We start from the raw sequence: 18,547 nt of genomic DNA on the forward strand, positions 1-18,547 counted from the left end.
CTTCACTCTGGTTTTTATTGTTGTGCTTTAATCTGTTGCTCTGTGGAAACCAATGAAGTAGTAAATCCAGTTATTAGGGTGACAAAAGTAAATGTAGTACCACTAGGAACATAGCTTCTCCTTACTATGGATTTATCAAGTTGAATTAGTCTAAGGATAAAAATCTCTACATGTTGTGAAGCAAGTGAGATTTCAAGTTCAGGGAGGCTCTCAAAAAGTAGTGAATGGATCATCACAAATAACCTCTCTGTGAGAATATAATAAAGAAAGAGCAAAAGCTCTCAGAACAGTGTACTGAAATTTAAGGGGAAAGAATCTAAATGAGGGTTGAGGAAAGGAAAATCACAAAGTGAAGTTAATCTTAGATATGGAAATAAGTCAGATGGCTGCTCATGAAGCCGGGGAATGGCCGTTTTTGAGGGACATGATCAACATGGATCAGAGATCATCAGACATATGGAGAAAAAGGGTTTGAGGAAGAAATAATTAGGAGAGGCCACTTCACTAAGTTCACAACTTGCTAGAAACCTGGAATATTCTGAATCTGATATTCACCCTGCTCTCCAATTGTTTATGGGGGTAAATAAGTCCAAAACACTACCAGAAAATGTAGAGCACACTAACGACATACGGAAACAACAGAGTGAGTTCACCTGCCATTCCCATGTTGGGGGTTCAGGAGTGGAGTGAGGAAGTTAGTGGGATCAGGAAAAGCAAGTGTCCCGCTTCAAAGCTCCTCAGGAGTCTTACCGGTGAAGGCAAAATGCACAGCCTTTACTCTAGCACGCAAGCCCTCCAACACCTGGCCTCTTCTACCGTCGCGCCTTCGATTCTCAAACGATCTGCCTTCGCATCCCACATGAAACTAAAGGAACTGTTTTAATTATCTAAACAGACACTGGCTGTCTATCTCCAATATCATGTATTCAACCACACTCTAACTTTCCAGGAACCATTTATTCATCCTTTAAGATTATTCAGAGTTTAAGCCATCCCTTCCATGAAGTCTTTCAAGATTCTCATCCCCACATTTCCTTGCAGGCAGAAATAACCAAATCCCTCTTCTGTGCACCCCACACCAACGCCCACTACTGTCTGGTGCCATACTGTTTACACGAACATCTCCTTCTACTAGACTCTGCGCCTTCAGGGACAGAGACCCTATCAGTGTACACATTAATCCCAAAGCACCCAGCATAGTGCCTAGCACACAGCAGATGCTTAATTTAATAAAGGTTTGTCGGAAATAAAATATATGCTATTTGGCCAATCTCTTTTTGAGGAAAAACAGGGGGTGGGGTGGGGGACAGGGAGGGCATCTGTAATACTCTCAATAATAAAGATTAAAAAGGGAATGGATGTAGAAAAACTTTCTTAGATAATAAAGTAGCAAAACTATTGAAATTATCAAGTTCAGATGAACTTTTAAGAAACTATAAACTGGGTGGCTTAAAACAACAAAACCGAAAGAAAATAAATTCTGACTCAAACAAGATAATTATAAACCCAGCAAATTTTTGGAAAATAAAAGTACGAAAATGAAGCAAAAACACTTTTTCATTTGTTTAAGAAATACTTACTTTGCAAAAAAGAAAAAGAAAACGCCTGCCATCAAATAAAATCAAAACATAAAACAGAATTTCAGGCCAGACACAAGGAAAAAGCATCAAGACTCAAGTAGAGTAATTTCTAACTAAAACCTAAAACATGAAATGGTACAAATGATTACCTGATGTGTGTCATATATAATTTAGGTATGAAATAGCTACTTTTTAAACATCATTATTACTTCTTATATTACTTTTTTTTCCTACTAAAGTTCTAAGAGGAAGGAAAGGCTCAGAAATACACGGATACTTCTGCTAAAAAACTTAAGAGAGAAAGATAGCTTGCCACTGTGGGTCATCACCATTTAAAAATCTTTATCAAGATTGTTTTTGCCATTTATTTTGCCAAACTCTTCAGAAACAAGAACTCTTTTCTCAGTCTTCATTATGGACCATATTTTCCTGCTTCTTAACAAGCCTGTTCAGTTTGTACTGGATACTGAAGTTGTGAATTTTACCTTTTTGGGTGCTGGATATTTCTGTATTCCTATAAATATTCTTGAGCTTTGTTCGGGGACACAGTTAAATTACTTGACAACAGTGTGATGCTTTGGGTATTGTTTTTTGAGATGAGAATAGAACTCAGTCTGGGGTTAATTATTCCCCACGACAAGGTGGCAGAGACCAATGCCCAGTGACTCACGAGGTTTTCCAGTCTGGCTGTTAGGAAGGCACCACTCCTGACCCTGTCAGTTCCAGGAACTGGAAACTCAAAGCTTTTGTAGTGCCTTTTGCCTTGCCCTTGGGTAGTTTCCTCACATACGAGTGCGGACCAGCCCTCAGAGCATGCTGGAAAGCGACCCTCTGCAGAGTTCTGTCTGAGCAGCTCTCTCCTTTCCAATACCGGCTCCTGTGAACAGGCACCTGTGTTGGTCTCCCGGCTTCCACTGGTAACACTGCTTATTTCCAGGTAAGAGGAGACTTACCCTGGAAGCTCCTAACCAGCCATCCCCACATTTGTTGGGCGGACACATGGAAAGCACCTCTTCCACTCCCTGATGAATAAGTTTCCCCTATGAGAACCTCAGGTGTGGTCCGGTTCCAATGGGCCTGGACGCAAGCACCACCATCACTGCCTCTGTCTCAGGTGCCATATTTCCCGCTCCATCTCACTGAGGAGCCCCGAAAACCTCTGTACTGTTCTATTTCTCTCACTGAATTTGTATAATGAAGGTGGAATTATATATGCAACTCACTTATCTACTCACAAAGCTATACAGTGCCTTTACTTTTATTGTTTCAAAACTATAAAATAAGTTCTTTAATTTTAAAGTAAAAATGTAATAAGCATACGCAAATTTGATTCTTAAAGAGATAATTCAGTTTCTCATTCTCAGCACTGGATCTTTGGGCCAGACAAACCTCTGCAGTGTGTATTTAGTGGTGGTGGGAGAAAGGATGCTGTACACTGCACAAACTTGACCAGCACCCAGCCTCTTGGTCACTACTTGTGAGATGTAGCAACCACCTCCAAATGCACACCATTTGTAACCATCACAATGTCTCCAGATATTGCTAAATGTCCTTAGGAAGGCAAGATTCCCCAGTTAACCAATGGGCTAATAAACATTTCCACTCTAAGTTCTTATTTACATTTTTTAACCAGAAAGGAGGGAGGAAGGTAATAAAACTTTATGCTAGATTGCCAGGACCTATTAAAATATCTAATCCTGCCCTGACCAGTTTTGCTCAGTGGTTAGAATGTTGGCCTGTGGACCTAAGGGTTTTGGGTTCAATTCTAGTCCAGGGCAGGTACCTGGGTTACAGGTTCGATCCCTGTCCCCAGTAGGGGTCATGAGGGAGGCAGCTAATCGATGTGTCTCTCTCACATCAATTCTTCTCTCTCTCTCTCTCTCTCTCCCCCCCACCTCTCCCTCCCTCCTACTCTCTCTAAAAAGCAATGGAAAAATATCCTCAGGTGAAGATTAACACACGAAAAAATCTAATCTTCAAACATCTAAAGATTCATGTTTCTGCTAATCATCTCACTCAAAAATATCCTACAAGTATCTTTTAAAAGTAACTCCTTTAAACCAAATTCAGTAAATATCAAAAATGTTAAATTATGCTCAAATTACTGGAAAGTGTTGCAATGAACATCTCTAAAAGCAGCAGTGAAACTAATATCAATATTGCTGAAGTGCCCATGATTTTCAGCTTTATTTCATATTATGCAAATTTTATAAATTACTTATGTCTTATTTTCAAACTGCTAAATGTGAAACTTCTTACTTCTTAAGAATAAACTTCTCTACTCTTGAGCTCTCCTTTTTCAAAATATAATCCCCAAAACTTATAACTTATTGATTTTTTTTGTCAGTCCTCACCCAAAGGTACTTTCCCATTGGTTTTCAGATAGAGTGGAAAGAAGGGAGGGAAGGGGGAAGAGAGAGAGAAACATCGATGCGAGAGAGATACATCAACTGGTTACCTCCCGCATAAGCCTGACCAGGGTCAGGTATTGAACCTGCAGCCTAGGTACGTGCCCTTGACCGAGAATCAAACTCGAGACCCTCCAGTCTTCAGGTTGATGCTCTAACTGCTGAAACAAACTGGCCAGGGCAGAACTTATTTTTAAATAATTCATGAAGGAGAAAATAATGAATTAATTAAACTGATAGCTAGCGCTAAAAGAGGGAGAGCCAGAAAGTTCAATCTATGTAGTCTTCTTCTCCAAAGGAGTAGGAAAATATTGTATGCCAATTCGAGGTTGTGAGTAGACACATACAGAGTCTGATGCAATTACCTGCAACATGAGCTCACAGTCATCTCTTCCCACAAAAATCATTTCTCGTGGCAGCCTGTGGCGAGTGCCTCCACTGCTCACCAAGAACCAGGATGTCACGCTCATTTTCTGCTTAGCTTCTAAGTCTTTGGCAAAGCTACGTCATCCTGCAGAGAGAGATTCAGAAAATACACATTCAGATAGTTTTTGATTTAGCATCCAATCACCAAACCACATAAGTAGGTCTAAGACTATAACTGCATTCAACATTTACCCCTGATAAACACAGTTCACAGGTCCCAGGAAATGACATGCCTACCAACATTCTCTTTCGTGATGTAAGTCCAGAGATTCCACTAAGAGCTGAATGAAAAAGGAAGACGTTAGGTAATTAAGTAGGTAGTCAACTTAATAAACACTGACCACATTCCTGAAAGACTTTGAGCATCACTTATGAAGGCCTATGATCCTCAAGAAAATTGTCACATTAGAAACATGTTAACCTCAGTAAATACTAGCAATATTGCACAAATGTCTAACTTATAAATGATTTGAGAAAGAGACTAAATTCAAATGAATTTGATATATGATTAAGAACAATAGAAACCAAAGAACCTGCTTCTTTGTTTACTAGTGGACTCTCAGAGACCTATGGGACTGAGCTTTGAAAACTATTGTCCTAGAGGATGTGGCTATGTCATTAAGAACATAAATCTTAGAGTCAAACAGATAGACAGGTAAGAGTCTGACTCCTGGTTCCACCACTTTTTATTCTGCATGACCTTGGGCAAGTTAATTACCCCATGTCCATTAGTTTTCTCTTCTATAAAATGAGAATAATAATAGTATCTACTCAATAGTTTTTTTTATGAAATAAAAAATAGAACTTGTAAATATTTCTTCCATAAAATGGTACATTCTGATACAATTTAATTAGACGCAAACTATACTAGAGTGAAATGAGATATTCTGTAATAAGAAATATATCTATACACTAAAGCAAAATCTGTGTTAAGGTAAAAATCCTATATAATTATAAATTTATCTACACATTCATGAAACAATGGGTTTCAACAAAACAGGCAAATATTTTCTGTAAAGCTAAGTTTTATTCCTTTTTAAGTTCATCTGACTAATATGGTCAATGTATGTGGATTCATAACCTTCCATTCAATACCTAACTCCATGATACAGATGTTCTTTGTTTTCCATCTGTCTAATTTCTGTCAAATTGGTATTCAGTATTTCATATGTACTTCCTGGCCAAGCAACAGAGAATCAAAAAAAATTTTTACCCAAGAGAAAACCTCTAATCTAAATATAGTATATAATTTGCATACTGCTTTTTCAAGAAAGGACAATTTTAAAACATGATACTAATAAGTAGGTCAACAGCTTTATGATTATTGACAACAGAGAAAAAAACTAACACATTACAATAAGACATGTTAAAAGGAAATAAAATTAGCCTAAATAAACTAAAAACACCCGAGCCAAATACGAGCAACAGGAAGTTTCTTAACATTTTCAAGATCACAAAATCATACATAAGCATTATTCTTATGCTATTAAAAATTGTTTTAAGTACTCAGACACTGTAAAGCATAATTATAAAACATGCTAATATGTAATATATAACTGCAATATAAACACATACTAATATAAAATAAAAATCATGGCTTTTTATACATTTTACTTTCAATGAGGCTTAAAAAGGTAATTAAAAATACATATTTTTGGAAAAACAGAAATAAAACACATAATCCTCAAGGTGAGGGGTAACTTTGTATTTATTAAGATGGGACAATAATCCTGAATCCTTTACGATCTTATCCACAATGGAGAGTGCGAGATATAACATATAAAGCTATTGTCTCCAGTTTTTGTATGGGGCTCTCTCCCTGTTAGACTTGGGGTAGAATTCCCCACTCCATAACTCTGACTCATGACTTGTTTGGGCCAATGGGATGATGTCAGCAGATGTGATGCAAGCAGAGGTTATACTGTGAGCAACTGAGCTTGCCCTCTTGCACCTCAGCCATCATAAAAACAAAAGAACGTGCCCTAGTTCAATGCAAATGAGAGATGTGAAACAGACAAGGAGGTAAAATACAAATTGAAACCAGACCCTCAATATATCATCCAACTCCTAGCTAAACAACAGATACATGAGCAATAAGAAAAACGGCGGTGTCTGAAGCCATTGAGAGATATGAAATGATTTATTTAATCACTGCTGAAAATGCACAAAAGGTGAGTGTGATTTACTCTAATACAATTATCTTTTTTTTTTTTATCCTCACTCAAGGACATTTTTCCATTTTTTGTTCAGATAGAGTGGGAGGGAGAGAGAGAGAGAGAAACATCAACATGAAAGGGACACATCGAGTGGCTGCCACCCGCACGACCAACCAGGGCCAGGGACAAACTGCAACCAAGGTACACGCCCTTAGTGGGAACTGAACCCGGGTATCTCTGGACCACAGGCCGATGCTCTAACTGCTGAGCCCAACCAGCCAGGGATAATTCAATTATCTTTTTAAAAAGTGCATTCACGCCCTGCCTGGTTTGGTTCAGCAGTTAGAGCATCGGCCCGTGGACCGGAGAGTCCCAGGTTCGCTTCCCACTAAGGGCATGTAACTTGGTTGCAGTTCGTCCCTGGCCCCGGTTGGGGTTTTGTGGGTTGCAACCAGTTTTTGTGTTTCTCTCACATAGATGTTTCTCTCTCTTTTCCCCCCTCTCTCCCTCCCGCTCTATCTAAAGATAAATGCAAAAAATGTCCTCGAGTGAGGATAAAAAAAATTTTTTTAAAGTGCATTCACAATCCAAAACACCCACGTGAATGTTTTAGAAACAACGCACAAAGGGATTTTTGTTGAAGCCGTCCTTTTGCCCCAGTTTACTCTTCGTGATGGTACCATTTAGCGGTACAGTTAAATATAAGGCTGCTATCTATACATTACAGAACTACAAACTGCAGGTGAAGGAAATTTGCAGTTTAACATAGAATCCAACAACTAGAGAGTCCAGCAATGGAAGACGATGCAAGCTCACGTTCTCTTTGGGAAAAAAGTCAACATATATCATTTACTGCCCCTGGCCGCCACCTGAAAGGGTTCAATATATCCACAGGAGAATCATGCAATCTCCCTCAACGCACTGCTGACATTACAGGAGATGAGCCAAGGAGTGATGTGCTGTTTCTATGTATTAATCTCCTTAGCATAGCACTTTACCCCATGCTTGCCTGCAACTGAAGGTCACATTTGGAGTCTCTCTGATTTATTAACTTCAGATAACAAATCTTTTGTGGGAAGGAGGTTTGGGCAGTGGGCCCTAAGTGTTCTTTTTATAGACTTTCAGCTGATCTTGTTTTTGGTCCATACCTGATCTCTGCTTCCAAGATTCCTGGTTATCTCAAATTCCTAAGTCTATCCAAAATTCTGAGGGAATTCATTTATTTTTTTGTATATCCTTAGCAGGCACTTAGGTTTCACTATCTTTCTTCAACAGTTTCCTCTCTCCAAAACTCTCAATTTCCCTCTTCTTAAGTGGTTTCCTCTCACTTTCTTTGTCTTAGTGAAATTTTGGGAAGGAACAGAAAAAACTACAGGGTGTTTATTCATTATATTCCTTGTTTACTTTTCTAAGAGAGAAATAAAAGTGCAACCATTCCTAGAATAACACTTGATTAATAATTTTTTAGTTACTTGAAGCTTTCCCTTCTTCTGTTCAATATTATATGCAGGTATATAAATGTCCCAATGATCATGATGCCAAAATATAGAAGCCTATAATTTTCTAAGCCTAGAAAACTGCTTCTTTGAACATGCAATTTAAAAATAAAATACAGGAGAGGCAAACTAGAATAGCTATCCAGAATATAATGAAATATCTCAATGACCACATACTATCTCATTATGTGTCATAATTTTTCCTTTATTTCTTTTTTGCAGAATGATTCAAGAATTTTAGTTACTCCAAGAGAATTAAATTCCTAATGATAATACCTATTCTCCATATTTATAGTATGATTATATCATTCTCATTTTTCTGAACTCAAATTTCAGATTAGATACTAATAATATTATAAGCACTAGCTGTGACTCAATAGAAACTAAATATAAACTAAATATATGAGGCAAATATCTCCACAGTCATGTTAATCTAACTCTGGATATGCCCCCAGTCACTGGAGCAATGAGGATAGTGTACTTTATAATGTTACATATAATATGCTAATATATTTCCTTATTCTCAGATTGTTACCATAGATAGTTGTCAGCTAGAGCATGGGCCTGGCTGGCCACTTTGGATGGGTGTGCTAAGAGGGGGCTGCATGGAGGATGCAGGTGCACTGGGATCCAGAGTTGCCCTGAGGACTCCAACCAGCTCCCAGGAATGTGTGGGCACCATGTCCAACATTAGGTGGCAGGCTGAGGGCTGTGGCATCTCCAGGGTTTCTGATGGTGGGTTGTAGCACCCCACTCCCCACTACCACAGACAGTCAGGGAGCACCAGGGAGTCTCACCCATTGGCCTAGACAGCACAGGAGGAGGTTCTTATACCAATTGTGCCAAAAACTACAAAGATGAATGGATAGGGCCTGAGCAATGGGAAAGCTTGAAAGATGAATGGACAGGACCCCAGCACACTGTAAGCCAGAAAGACAATTTGATAGAAAAAAATAAAAGGCTTCCCCTCCCTATCCTTATCAGAACTTCGGGCTTGAGCAGGAAGGGGAAATGGTCTTTGACACGGAGTCTACCACTCTCCCAGGTCACACAGCACCTGAATAAAACCTCTTTCCTTTTGCACCAGCACCTACTTTATAAGTTTGGCTTTCCTTGCAACAGGCAGCTGTACCTGTGTTTTTCTATTACAAGATGAAATGCCTAAGAGAATATTGTTGGTAGATGCATGAATTTGGGGGAAAAGCTAGGATAATGAAAACTAATGGATTGATTCAAAAACTTGGGTGATATGGGGAAGTACTTTGAAATACATTTACTACTGCTCTTAGGTACAATTTTAGGAGCTGATGACAAAGCAATGAATAAAACCTCCTTACCTTAATGTAGCTGATGATATCCTAGTCAAATAATACATAAATACATTAAGATCTGTCACATCCTCCCCAGCTTAACCCTTACCTTAGTAAATTCTATAAAACCTATATATGAACATCATGAAAAATGGAAATAGGAAGCTCCAAAAATCTATTCCTCCACCTAAACAACCACTGAATTGCCTAAGAACTGTCTAAAGTAATTATATTTGGGACTCTGGTGTCTAGTCAAAGAGGTTGGTAAAGGTCAGTGAATTTCAGTCTTTCACGTGGTCACAGCTACCATCCTCCATTCTCTATTCCAAAAGCTGTTAAGAAGAAGCCTAGGGACAGTGTCCTTCATTTCTCAGGTGGCTTGCTGGAGCTAGGATAAGCAATAAAGACTTTGTTTTCCGAATATGATCATGTACTCTGATTGCTGATTGCTGCTTTTGATCACTGAGCCTTTGTGTTGGCCATCACTGCTTCAAGTCCCATGGGTGGAAGAAGCTTTCAAGAAATTTAAAGAGTCAGTGTGTGTTTGTTGGTTTGTTTTCTTTCCCCTCTTGAGAGCCAGGTATTCAAATAAATCTTTATCAGGTCACTCACTCCCTAACCACAGAGATGATAGAACAGAAATTTCAGTGACCACAACACAACACCTTGCAAGAATAGTTTTGAAAAGTAAACAAGTGATTGATCTCAGCCCTCACTAAGAATGCTTCAACAATTCCTGAGGAGTTGAATAAATGGAATTCCAGATTTACCATAACATAATACTTAAAATTTTGTTCTCCCACCTTCCCTCTCCTGCTTCCACTACCTCTTCCTTCCCTCCCTCTCCCTCTCCCTCTCCCTCTCCCCCCCTCCCTCTATACACACACACATATATATATATTTATTTATTTATTTACAGGAAATAAATATATATATACAAGCATAACTTGGAGATATTCTGGGTTCATTTTCAGACACTACAATAAAGTGAATATCGCAATAAAGCAAGTCACATGAATTTTATGGTTTCCCAATATATATAAAATTTATGTTTACACTATACTGTGGTCTATAAATGTACAATAGCATGAAGCCTGAACAATAACGTACACACCTTAATTAAAAATACTTCATTACTAAAACATTCCATTCATCATCTGAACCTTCAGTGAGTAATTATCTTTTTGCTAGTAGAGGACATTTCAATGTCCATGAAAATGTAGTACCTGCAAAGTGCAATAAAGTGAAGCACAATAAAATGAGACATCCTGTTTATGAGAGCCCATTTACAGGAAAAGAGATTTGACTGAACCCATCCCTGAAGAAGCCCAGACATTGTAATTATTACTCAAATATGTTAAATCAACTGTCATAAATATGTAAACAGACAAATAACAAAGGGAGATCAGCAAAAATAATGTATGAGAGAAACAAGAGTATCAGTAAGGAGATAGAAAGTATATAAAATGACAAACTCACTAGAGGGGTTCAAGAGCAGATTTGAACAGACTGAAGAAAGTATCAGCAACCTTGAAGACAAGAGAACTTAAATGATCCAGTGTGAGGAACAGACAGAAAAAATAATAAAGTAACATTAATGGGGCCTAGGAAACCTGTGGGATATCATCAAATGTACCAACATATAAAATATTTAAAGAAACAATGGTAGCCCTGGTCAGTTTGGCTCAGCAGTTGGAGTATCGGCCTGCAGTCCAGAGAGACCAGGGTTCGGTTCCTGCTAAGGGCATGTACCTCGGTTGCAGTTTGTCCCCGACCCTGGTTGGGTCATGCGGGTGGCAGCCACTCGATGTGTCCCTTTCACGACGATGTTTCTCTCTCTCTTCCTCTCTTTCCCTTCCACTCTATCTGAACCAAAAAATGGAAAAATAAATAAACAAACAAAGAAACTTACTTATAAAAAGGCAGATTAAAAAAATAACAGGATCCATCTGTATGCTGTCTACAAGGAACTGTGTAGATATGAGGATGCAAAGCAGTTGAAAGTAAGAAAAAAAAAGATATTCCAAACAAATAGTAACCAAAAGAAAGCTTAGTAAGTTATATCAGTAACAGATGAAATAGACTTTAAATTAAAAAAGGTTATGAGACAAAAATGGCATTATATGCTGATAAAAGAGTCAATACAGCAAGAAGACATAAAAGTTATAAACACATATGCACCTAACAACGGAGTCCTCAAACAGATATATCAAAAAGAAACATAATTAAAAGGACTAGATGGCTGAACAGAAATAGTTTAAGACTTCAATATCCCTCTTTCAATAATAAAAAACACCCAACCAGACAGACCAGTAAGAACTTGACAACATTATAAACCACCATGACCTAACAGACATACACAAACACAACATTCTACTCAACAAAACAGAATCACATTCTTTTCAAGTGTTCATAGAACATTCTCCAGGAGGAGAGACCATTAAGTTAGACCTAAAACAGTCTTAATAAACTTTAGAAGACTGAAATCTTGCAAAACAACTCTCCCAATCACAACGGAATAAAATTAGAAATCAGTAACAGAGACAAAGTGGAAAATCTGCAATATGTAGAAATTAAACAACACACTCTTTATCAACCAACAGGTAAAAGCAGCCATCATAAGAGAAAAAAATACATTGAGACAAAAGAAAACACATATAAAAACATACCAAACTGAAGGCTTTGGTTAGTTTATTTTTGGCTCTTTAGCTGGTAGGCAGCAGAAATCTACAGTTAAGATGCGATTGCAAAAGATCCCCCTTCCAAATTAAAGATTAAATTCAATGAGAATACATGCAGGGTACTACTATTTACTGATAGTAAACAGGAGAATTTACCTAATGAGGAATTTAAGAGATTAAAAGATTAGTCCAAAACCTACTAGTAAAGTTTCAGGGATTAAACCATATGGCATATGTTGACCCATTAATCATAAAATATATAATTAATGAGTATGGCTTAGGTTCAGATTTAACAAGCTAAATAATTCAGTCCTAAAAATTTCACACACAATTCTGAAAATTCACAAAACTTTAAATATATGTGAGTGTTTGGGGTATGAAAAAACAGGTAAAAGCCTTAATTATTATCTATAAAAAAAATTTCAGGAAATCTTACTTAAGAGTAACAAACATTAAAGCCTATTTTCAGAAATGAATACAAGTTTTGTTCATTTAACCAATTCAACATTTTAATGGTTTAACAATATAATTAAAACATAACTCAAAACTCTTCCATTTCTGATACTAGCCATCTTCACTGTCAAAAACACTGGAGTAACTTAATCTGAAAAGTCTACATTAGATATGCAGATCAGACATAATACAAATTGTTATTAGTCTATTTTTCTGTGCTTCTTAATTTCAGCATTTAAGAAATCCCAGAGTATGACAAAGTACAATACTAACACACTACACTGCCTTCCTCTAAATCGTTCTCCATGGCAAAACAAACAATTCTTTTCTCTGTAGCCCTAAAATACTTTGTTCAAATACCTATGACACTGTAATTTAAACTATACTGTATAGCATTAAGGATCCTGCACTGTTACTACATGATTATGTCTCTAGTTGGTGAGTGCTTTGAAGGCAGGAAATGTCTGTCTTCCTCCATCTTCTTTTTTCAGTAAACACTCATTGAGAAACCTACTATATTCAGATACTCTGAGCATTTAGTGTGTGCAAAAACAAAACAAGCAAGCAAGGAAATTTTGCTACAAGGAGCTCAGTCCTAGGGCATGTTGGTCAATAGATGTCATGAGAGGGATAAGACTAAGGTGATACTAGAACAAGAAGTTGTCATTACCCCAGACTGGGATAGGAACACTAGGGGTGGTATAATGGCAAGTAAGTGGAGATCTGAAATACAGAGACAATTCTTCATCTCTGTAGCCTTGGAACCTACTCAAATGTTTCACTCCTAGTGAGTGTCTGAAAATCTATTTTTAATGAATGAATGAGTAGCTATGGAGCTGCTACAAGTCTTTTTGAGGTGAAGATAATCTTGAAATCTCCAGGGATAAGAGGTTAAAAATCAGTCACTGAACTTTTGCTACAATTAAATCTCACCATTAAATCCTGGTTACTGCCCCCCCCCACCCCATTTTGTTGCCTCTCTTTTCCTCCTGATGTCCTTGTCATAGGCAGCTATCTGACAAAAGTTTAAAGCTGACATTTGGAGGTCAGATGGAGGTAAACACAGAACCAGTATCGAAGTCTCATTTCTATGTTATAGCTAATTATAGCTACTTGGAACACAGAAATGGACTATTCTGTTAGATCAGAGGTCATTTCATGATCTATGAACTAAAAATTTAATATTTAAGCTTTAAATAAAAAAAATACTCTGCAGATATTCAGCAGAGCACACAGCTTCATTATATTCCTAAATTTCAACATAATATACACTTTACAGCTTTTGTTTATTTACATTTTAAAAAACTGCTTCCAACCACAATAATTCAAATTGAGGACTGATGAGAAAAAGAGTCTGAGTGATCTTAATTACTATCTAGAGCTGTGAGATAGGCAACGAATGTGCCCTTGACATCTAACATTACAATAGAACTATGACTAATACATCACATAAGTCGCAGCAAAGAACTGTTTACTCAGACTATTAGGTTTGGGGGGGGCGGTATCCCAACTATTACATAAATGACCTTCAGTGTATGCAATTACTTGAGCTAAAACACATGTTAAGGGCAGTCTCTCCTTATACTTCTGGCATCTGGCTGGTTGACTCACCACCAGATGGCTTTGCAGGAGTGAACCTCTTATCCCACAACTGCTATTGCAGAGGAAGAAATAACTGACTTCACATTAGGACTATCAGTCCGCACAGCTAAAAATGCTTCCCTCTAACCTGTGCGATTCTCACTTTAATAAAATGTTATCTATTTATATATCCAGTGACAATTTTTCTCCTGGTACCAAGAGGTATGAAAGGGTGCCAATGATCTCCATGGGCTTGGCCCAGTGCCTAGCTAGCTCTATGTTTCCTGAATGAATAGATAGTAGGAAAAATATGTGATTTTCCTAACAAAATAAATAAAAACTAAAACAAGGATGAAAAAAAGTGATAAAGTTCACCTCCCAAAACTGTCATTAAATCAGCAGTGAAGCTTATAAATTAAAATGAACTAAGCTACTGCATCAACTGCTGGATTGGCTTTTATAACTTCTGTCATGTCTTTAAAATTTTTTTTTAATTAAGACTTTAGCTTAGAATAGTTTAAGGTTCACAGCAAAATTGAGGGGGAAGGTATAGAGATTTCCCTGCACCCTCAGGCCACATACATGCATTAGCCTCCCCCATTATGAGCATCCTCCATCAGTGACACATTTTTTACAATTGTTGAACCTACACTGACACATCATTATCCAAAGTCTGCAGTTTACATCAGGGTTCACTCTTGGTGTTGTACATTTTAAGGGTTTGGACAAATGTATAATGACCTGTATCTATCATTGTGTTATCATAGAGTATTTTTACTGCCCTAAAAATCCTCTGTGCTCCACCTATTCACCCCCCCAACTCCTGTTTTTTTTTACTGTCTCCATAGTTTTGCCTTTTCCAGAATGTCATATAATTGGAATCATACCATATGTAGGCTTTTCAGATTGGCTTATTTCATTAGTAACACGCATTCAAGATTTCTACATGTCTTTTCATGGTTTGATAGCTCATTTCTTTTTAGCACTCAATAATATTCTATTGTTTGGAAGTACCCTAGTTTATATATTTACTGACCTCTTGAAAGACATCTTTGATTGCTTCCAAGTTTTGGCAATTATGAATAAAGCTGCTATAAATACCATGTCTTTCGATACCATCATACAAAGTACTCAGAAGATAAGTAAATAAATTTTAAGCAAATGTATAAATTCAAGATCCATATTTAACATTTCCTCCCTACTAAATCCTTCATAGAAAATATCCCCAATACTAAAGTCCCTGCCTTTCAACCCCACGTTTTGAAAAATAAAATAAATTATTAGGATTGCATTTTAGCTAAGGACTCAAGATCAAATAAGGTACAGCTATGATTGATCAAATGTTACAATAGCAATAGCCATAATTTTCAATCATCTTTTATTTATAATAGGTAGCATTTATTGTGTGCTAGACAAAGTTCTAATAGCTTCATACATACACGCATAATTGCTTTTAACTACAAAATTATGTAAGTTCTAAAAAATGAACAAACATTATACATCAATTATACAAGAAGATTCCATTATATAGAGTACTATAAAACGAATCAATCATTTTTCGTCATTCACAAGTATTTAAGTATTAAACACTATAAATAATAGGGAGAGAGTGATGATCAAGACAGAAAAAGTTCCTAATCTCATAGAAGTAATAATAGACAAAAGCTAAGTAAATAAACAAAGCAACTTCAGTGACAATGGGAACATAGGAACATGAAAAAACAGAGAGAACAGCGGATGATACAGTTTCAGGGTGGTGCCTGGGTGGTCCAGGGAAACATCTCTGAGAAAGTGATATACACTTAGGACATATTAAAAAATGCAGCTCTGCTGTATAATTAATTAACTTGACCTGGGACAGATAATGAAATATACTCTTGGGAAAAAATTATTTCTTTTAAATCCCTACCCCCACTAAATACTGTACAACTAATCCAAAAAATAAATCCACAGCTGTGCTTTTTTTGGATGCCTACCAAGATACTTGTTCCACACTCATGTGAACAAACTCGGTACTGGGAACATTTTTACTTCCATATACTCATGATTATTCTGGAATGAGCGTTCCAAATTTTGCCTTTATCATCTTCCATATATATACATTATTAATTAAAATAACAGTTAAAGCAAATACATATTGAGAAAAAAGGTAATTTATAACTTTTGCCTGAAATAGCATTTGATTATAAAATTTTTTTTCATAAAAATAAGTGAAGATGACATGCCAAATATCAATAGTCATATATTCTATATCTGAGTTTGGTAAATATTTTCAAAAAGATTTGATGGAAAAAATCAGTGATTTACTAAAACAACATTTCTTCATAAAAATCATTTTATAAAGTGCTTAAGGAAAATGCTTGTGAAAACAAGTTATACTTTTCCATAAATTATCTAGACATTAAAAGTTCTTGCCAAATTTTCTCTGCCAGTTTTTGAAAAATGTAACATCTGACTGGCTCTTTTGTGGAAATGTAAAACTGTGTCAAAAATTCATTCTGTTGTTTTACATCAATAAGTCAATTAAGACTTAGACTCAAACATTTACCATGTATCTCCTTTGTGCAGTGAATGTGAGGTGCTTACACTACATTCACTCTCCTCCCAGAAGCGTGTGAGAAACATTGTTCCCCTGAAGTTAAATGACTACCCAAGGTCACAAATCCAGTAGTAATAAACAGCAGTCATCTGGACTCAAACCTGGGCTTTCAGATACCAAGTTCTAGGCTTTTTACACCACTGTCCCCTTGGTATTTTTTTCAAGTATACTTTTAAATGATGCTAGTGATCCCAGATTTGGGTAAGGAATTTGAAAATGACTAAAAAGCAATATGTTTTTACCTAATAACATGTTCTCTGACACTACCTTTTGGGGCAATAAACAATGACAGTTCATGCACAATTCAGTCCAATTTCAACTACCTCTTACTCTCCTGCTTGGCCGCCAGCAGGCTCAAACATTCTCTCCCTGAGAAGTCCATAGACAAGTAAGACTCGATCAGTTTATATTAAAATCAGAGACCAAATATCAGGTGACCCCATCTAGAGCAATGAGGCAAATTTATCAATCATGATAAAGCGTGAATCAGCAACCGTGAGTCTGGGAGAACTGTCATCTATCTCTAGGTCCACTGAACAACGATGAATCAAACCTTTCAGGTCCTGTATCACTAAGAGCAGACAAAGGTGCATAAAATTGTCTCAAAAAACTGAAAACAGAATGCAGGGGAGGGGTAGTGGGAAGAAAGCTGTGTGAATTAAAGGTCTCTACAGGATCCTGAAAGCCAAACATTCAACTTTCTTAGAAATTTCTCTTGGTTCTCTCATTTATATGTAATGACTTTGGGGCATATCACTGCCTAATGTGCCCTTTAAAAATTGTTTCTGCTCAGCATCACTTTATTCACTACACATTTATTGTTGGGGAGGTAGGTATAAACCATTTCAACCCCAGTATCAGCATGAAAACTGAAATCAAAAGTCAAAGTACAGAATAACTCAAAAGCCTTTAAGCAAAGATGTATTTTATAAATATATCAGAAATGCACTTGTTTACTGCCTAATAAAAGTTGTTAATTACTAGTCTAAATTATGAGCAATAAAACTAGGATGATGGAAAGGTTCTGTATCTACATAGTCTTAACACATAAGCCACTAGCCACATACAAACTACTGAACATTTGAAATATGGCAAAAGCATCTTAGAAGTCTTATTTTATTTTCATTAATTTAAATTTAAATATTTACACATTTAATAGTGGCTGCTTTAGATAACTCAACCTTACAAACAGGAATCACATTAATTAAGGATGGCTCTAGTTAAATACTTCATACATACATAATATACATATGCAGAATAGGCTGACACACAAAAAAAATTGTGTTGAAAAACATTTGACCTAGAGTGTAAAGAGCTTTATATTTTCATTTATAAAGGTATATAGCATTCATACAAATTAAATTACATAAGCAATCAAGATTATCTTATGGCTGAAATAATTCAATAACCATTTCAAGTGTTACTATATCTGTAAGTCTATTCTTTCATATAGTATTCATTAAACTATTGATGCTTATAGTGATTAGGTTCATCATTACCAGAATACCACGAGGTCTGTAATAATTTGCCAGAAATATTTTGTAGAGGGAGTATTTCTGGGAAGGCAATTCTTTTAAAAGAGGGAATCTCCAGCCCTGACTGGTTTGGCTCAGCAGTTAGAGTGTCAGCCCGTGGACCTGGGAATCCCGGGTTCGGTTCCCGCTAAGGGCACGTACCTCGGTTGCAGTTGGTCCCTGGCCCTGGTGGGGTTGTGCGGGTGGCAACCACTCAATGTCTCTCTCTCACTTCGATGTTTCTCTCTCTCTCTCTCTCTCTCTCCCGCTCTATCTGAAGATAAATGCAAAAATGTCCTCAGGTGAGGACAAAAAAAAAAAAAGAGGGAATCTCCAGATATAA

General features: G+C 36.8%; 1 protein-coding gene across 5 annotated transcripts in view; it reads right to left on the reverse strand.

Annotated features, from left to right (window-relative positions):
• CEP170 (centrosomal protein 170) overlaps nucleotides 1-18,547 on the reverse strand; it is a 111,978-nt gene that overhangs the window by 81,013 nt on the left and 12,418 nt on the right. For 4 of the 5 annotated variants that reach the window (XM_036277342.1, XM_036277340.1, XM_036277343.1 and 1 more), the window contains exon 2: nucleotides 4,354-4,499. In XM_036277342.1, the coding sequence (XP_036133235.1) occupies nucleotides 4,354-4,458 (105 nt within the window). In that variant the 5' untranslated portion in view covers nucleotides 4,459-4,499. Of the gene's footprint in view, nucleotides 1-4,353; nucleotides 4,500-10,490; nucleotides 10,536-18,547 lie in introns of those variants that run through there. The other variant, XM_036277341.1, reaches the window with a different exon arrangement.

Source organism: Molossus molossus, unplaced genomic scaffold, assembly GCF_014108415.1.
Source record: "Molossus molossus isolate mMolMol1 unplaced genomic scaffold, mMolMol1.p scaffold_m16_p_23, whole genome shotgun sequence".
Taxonomy (NCBI): Eukaryota; Metazoa; Chordata; class Mammalia; order Chiroptera; family Molossidae; genus Molossus; species Molossus molossus.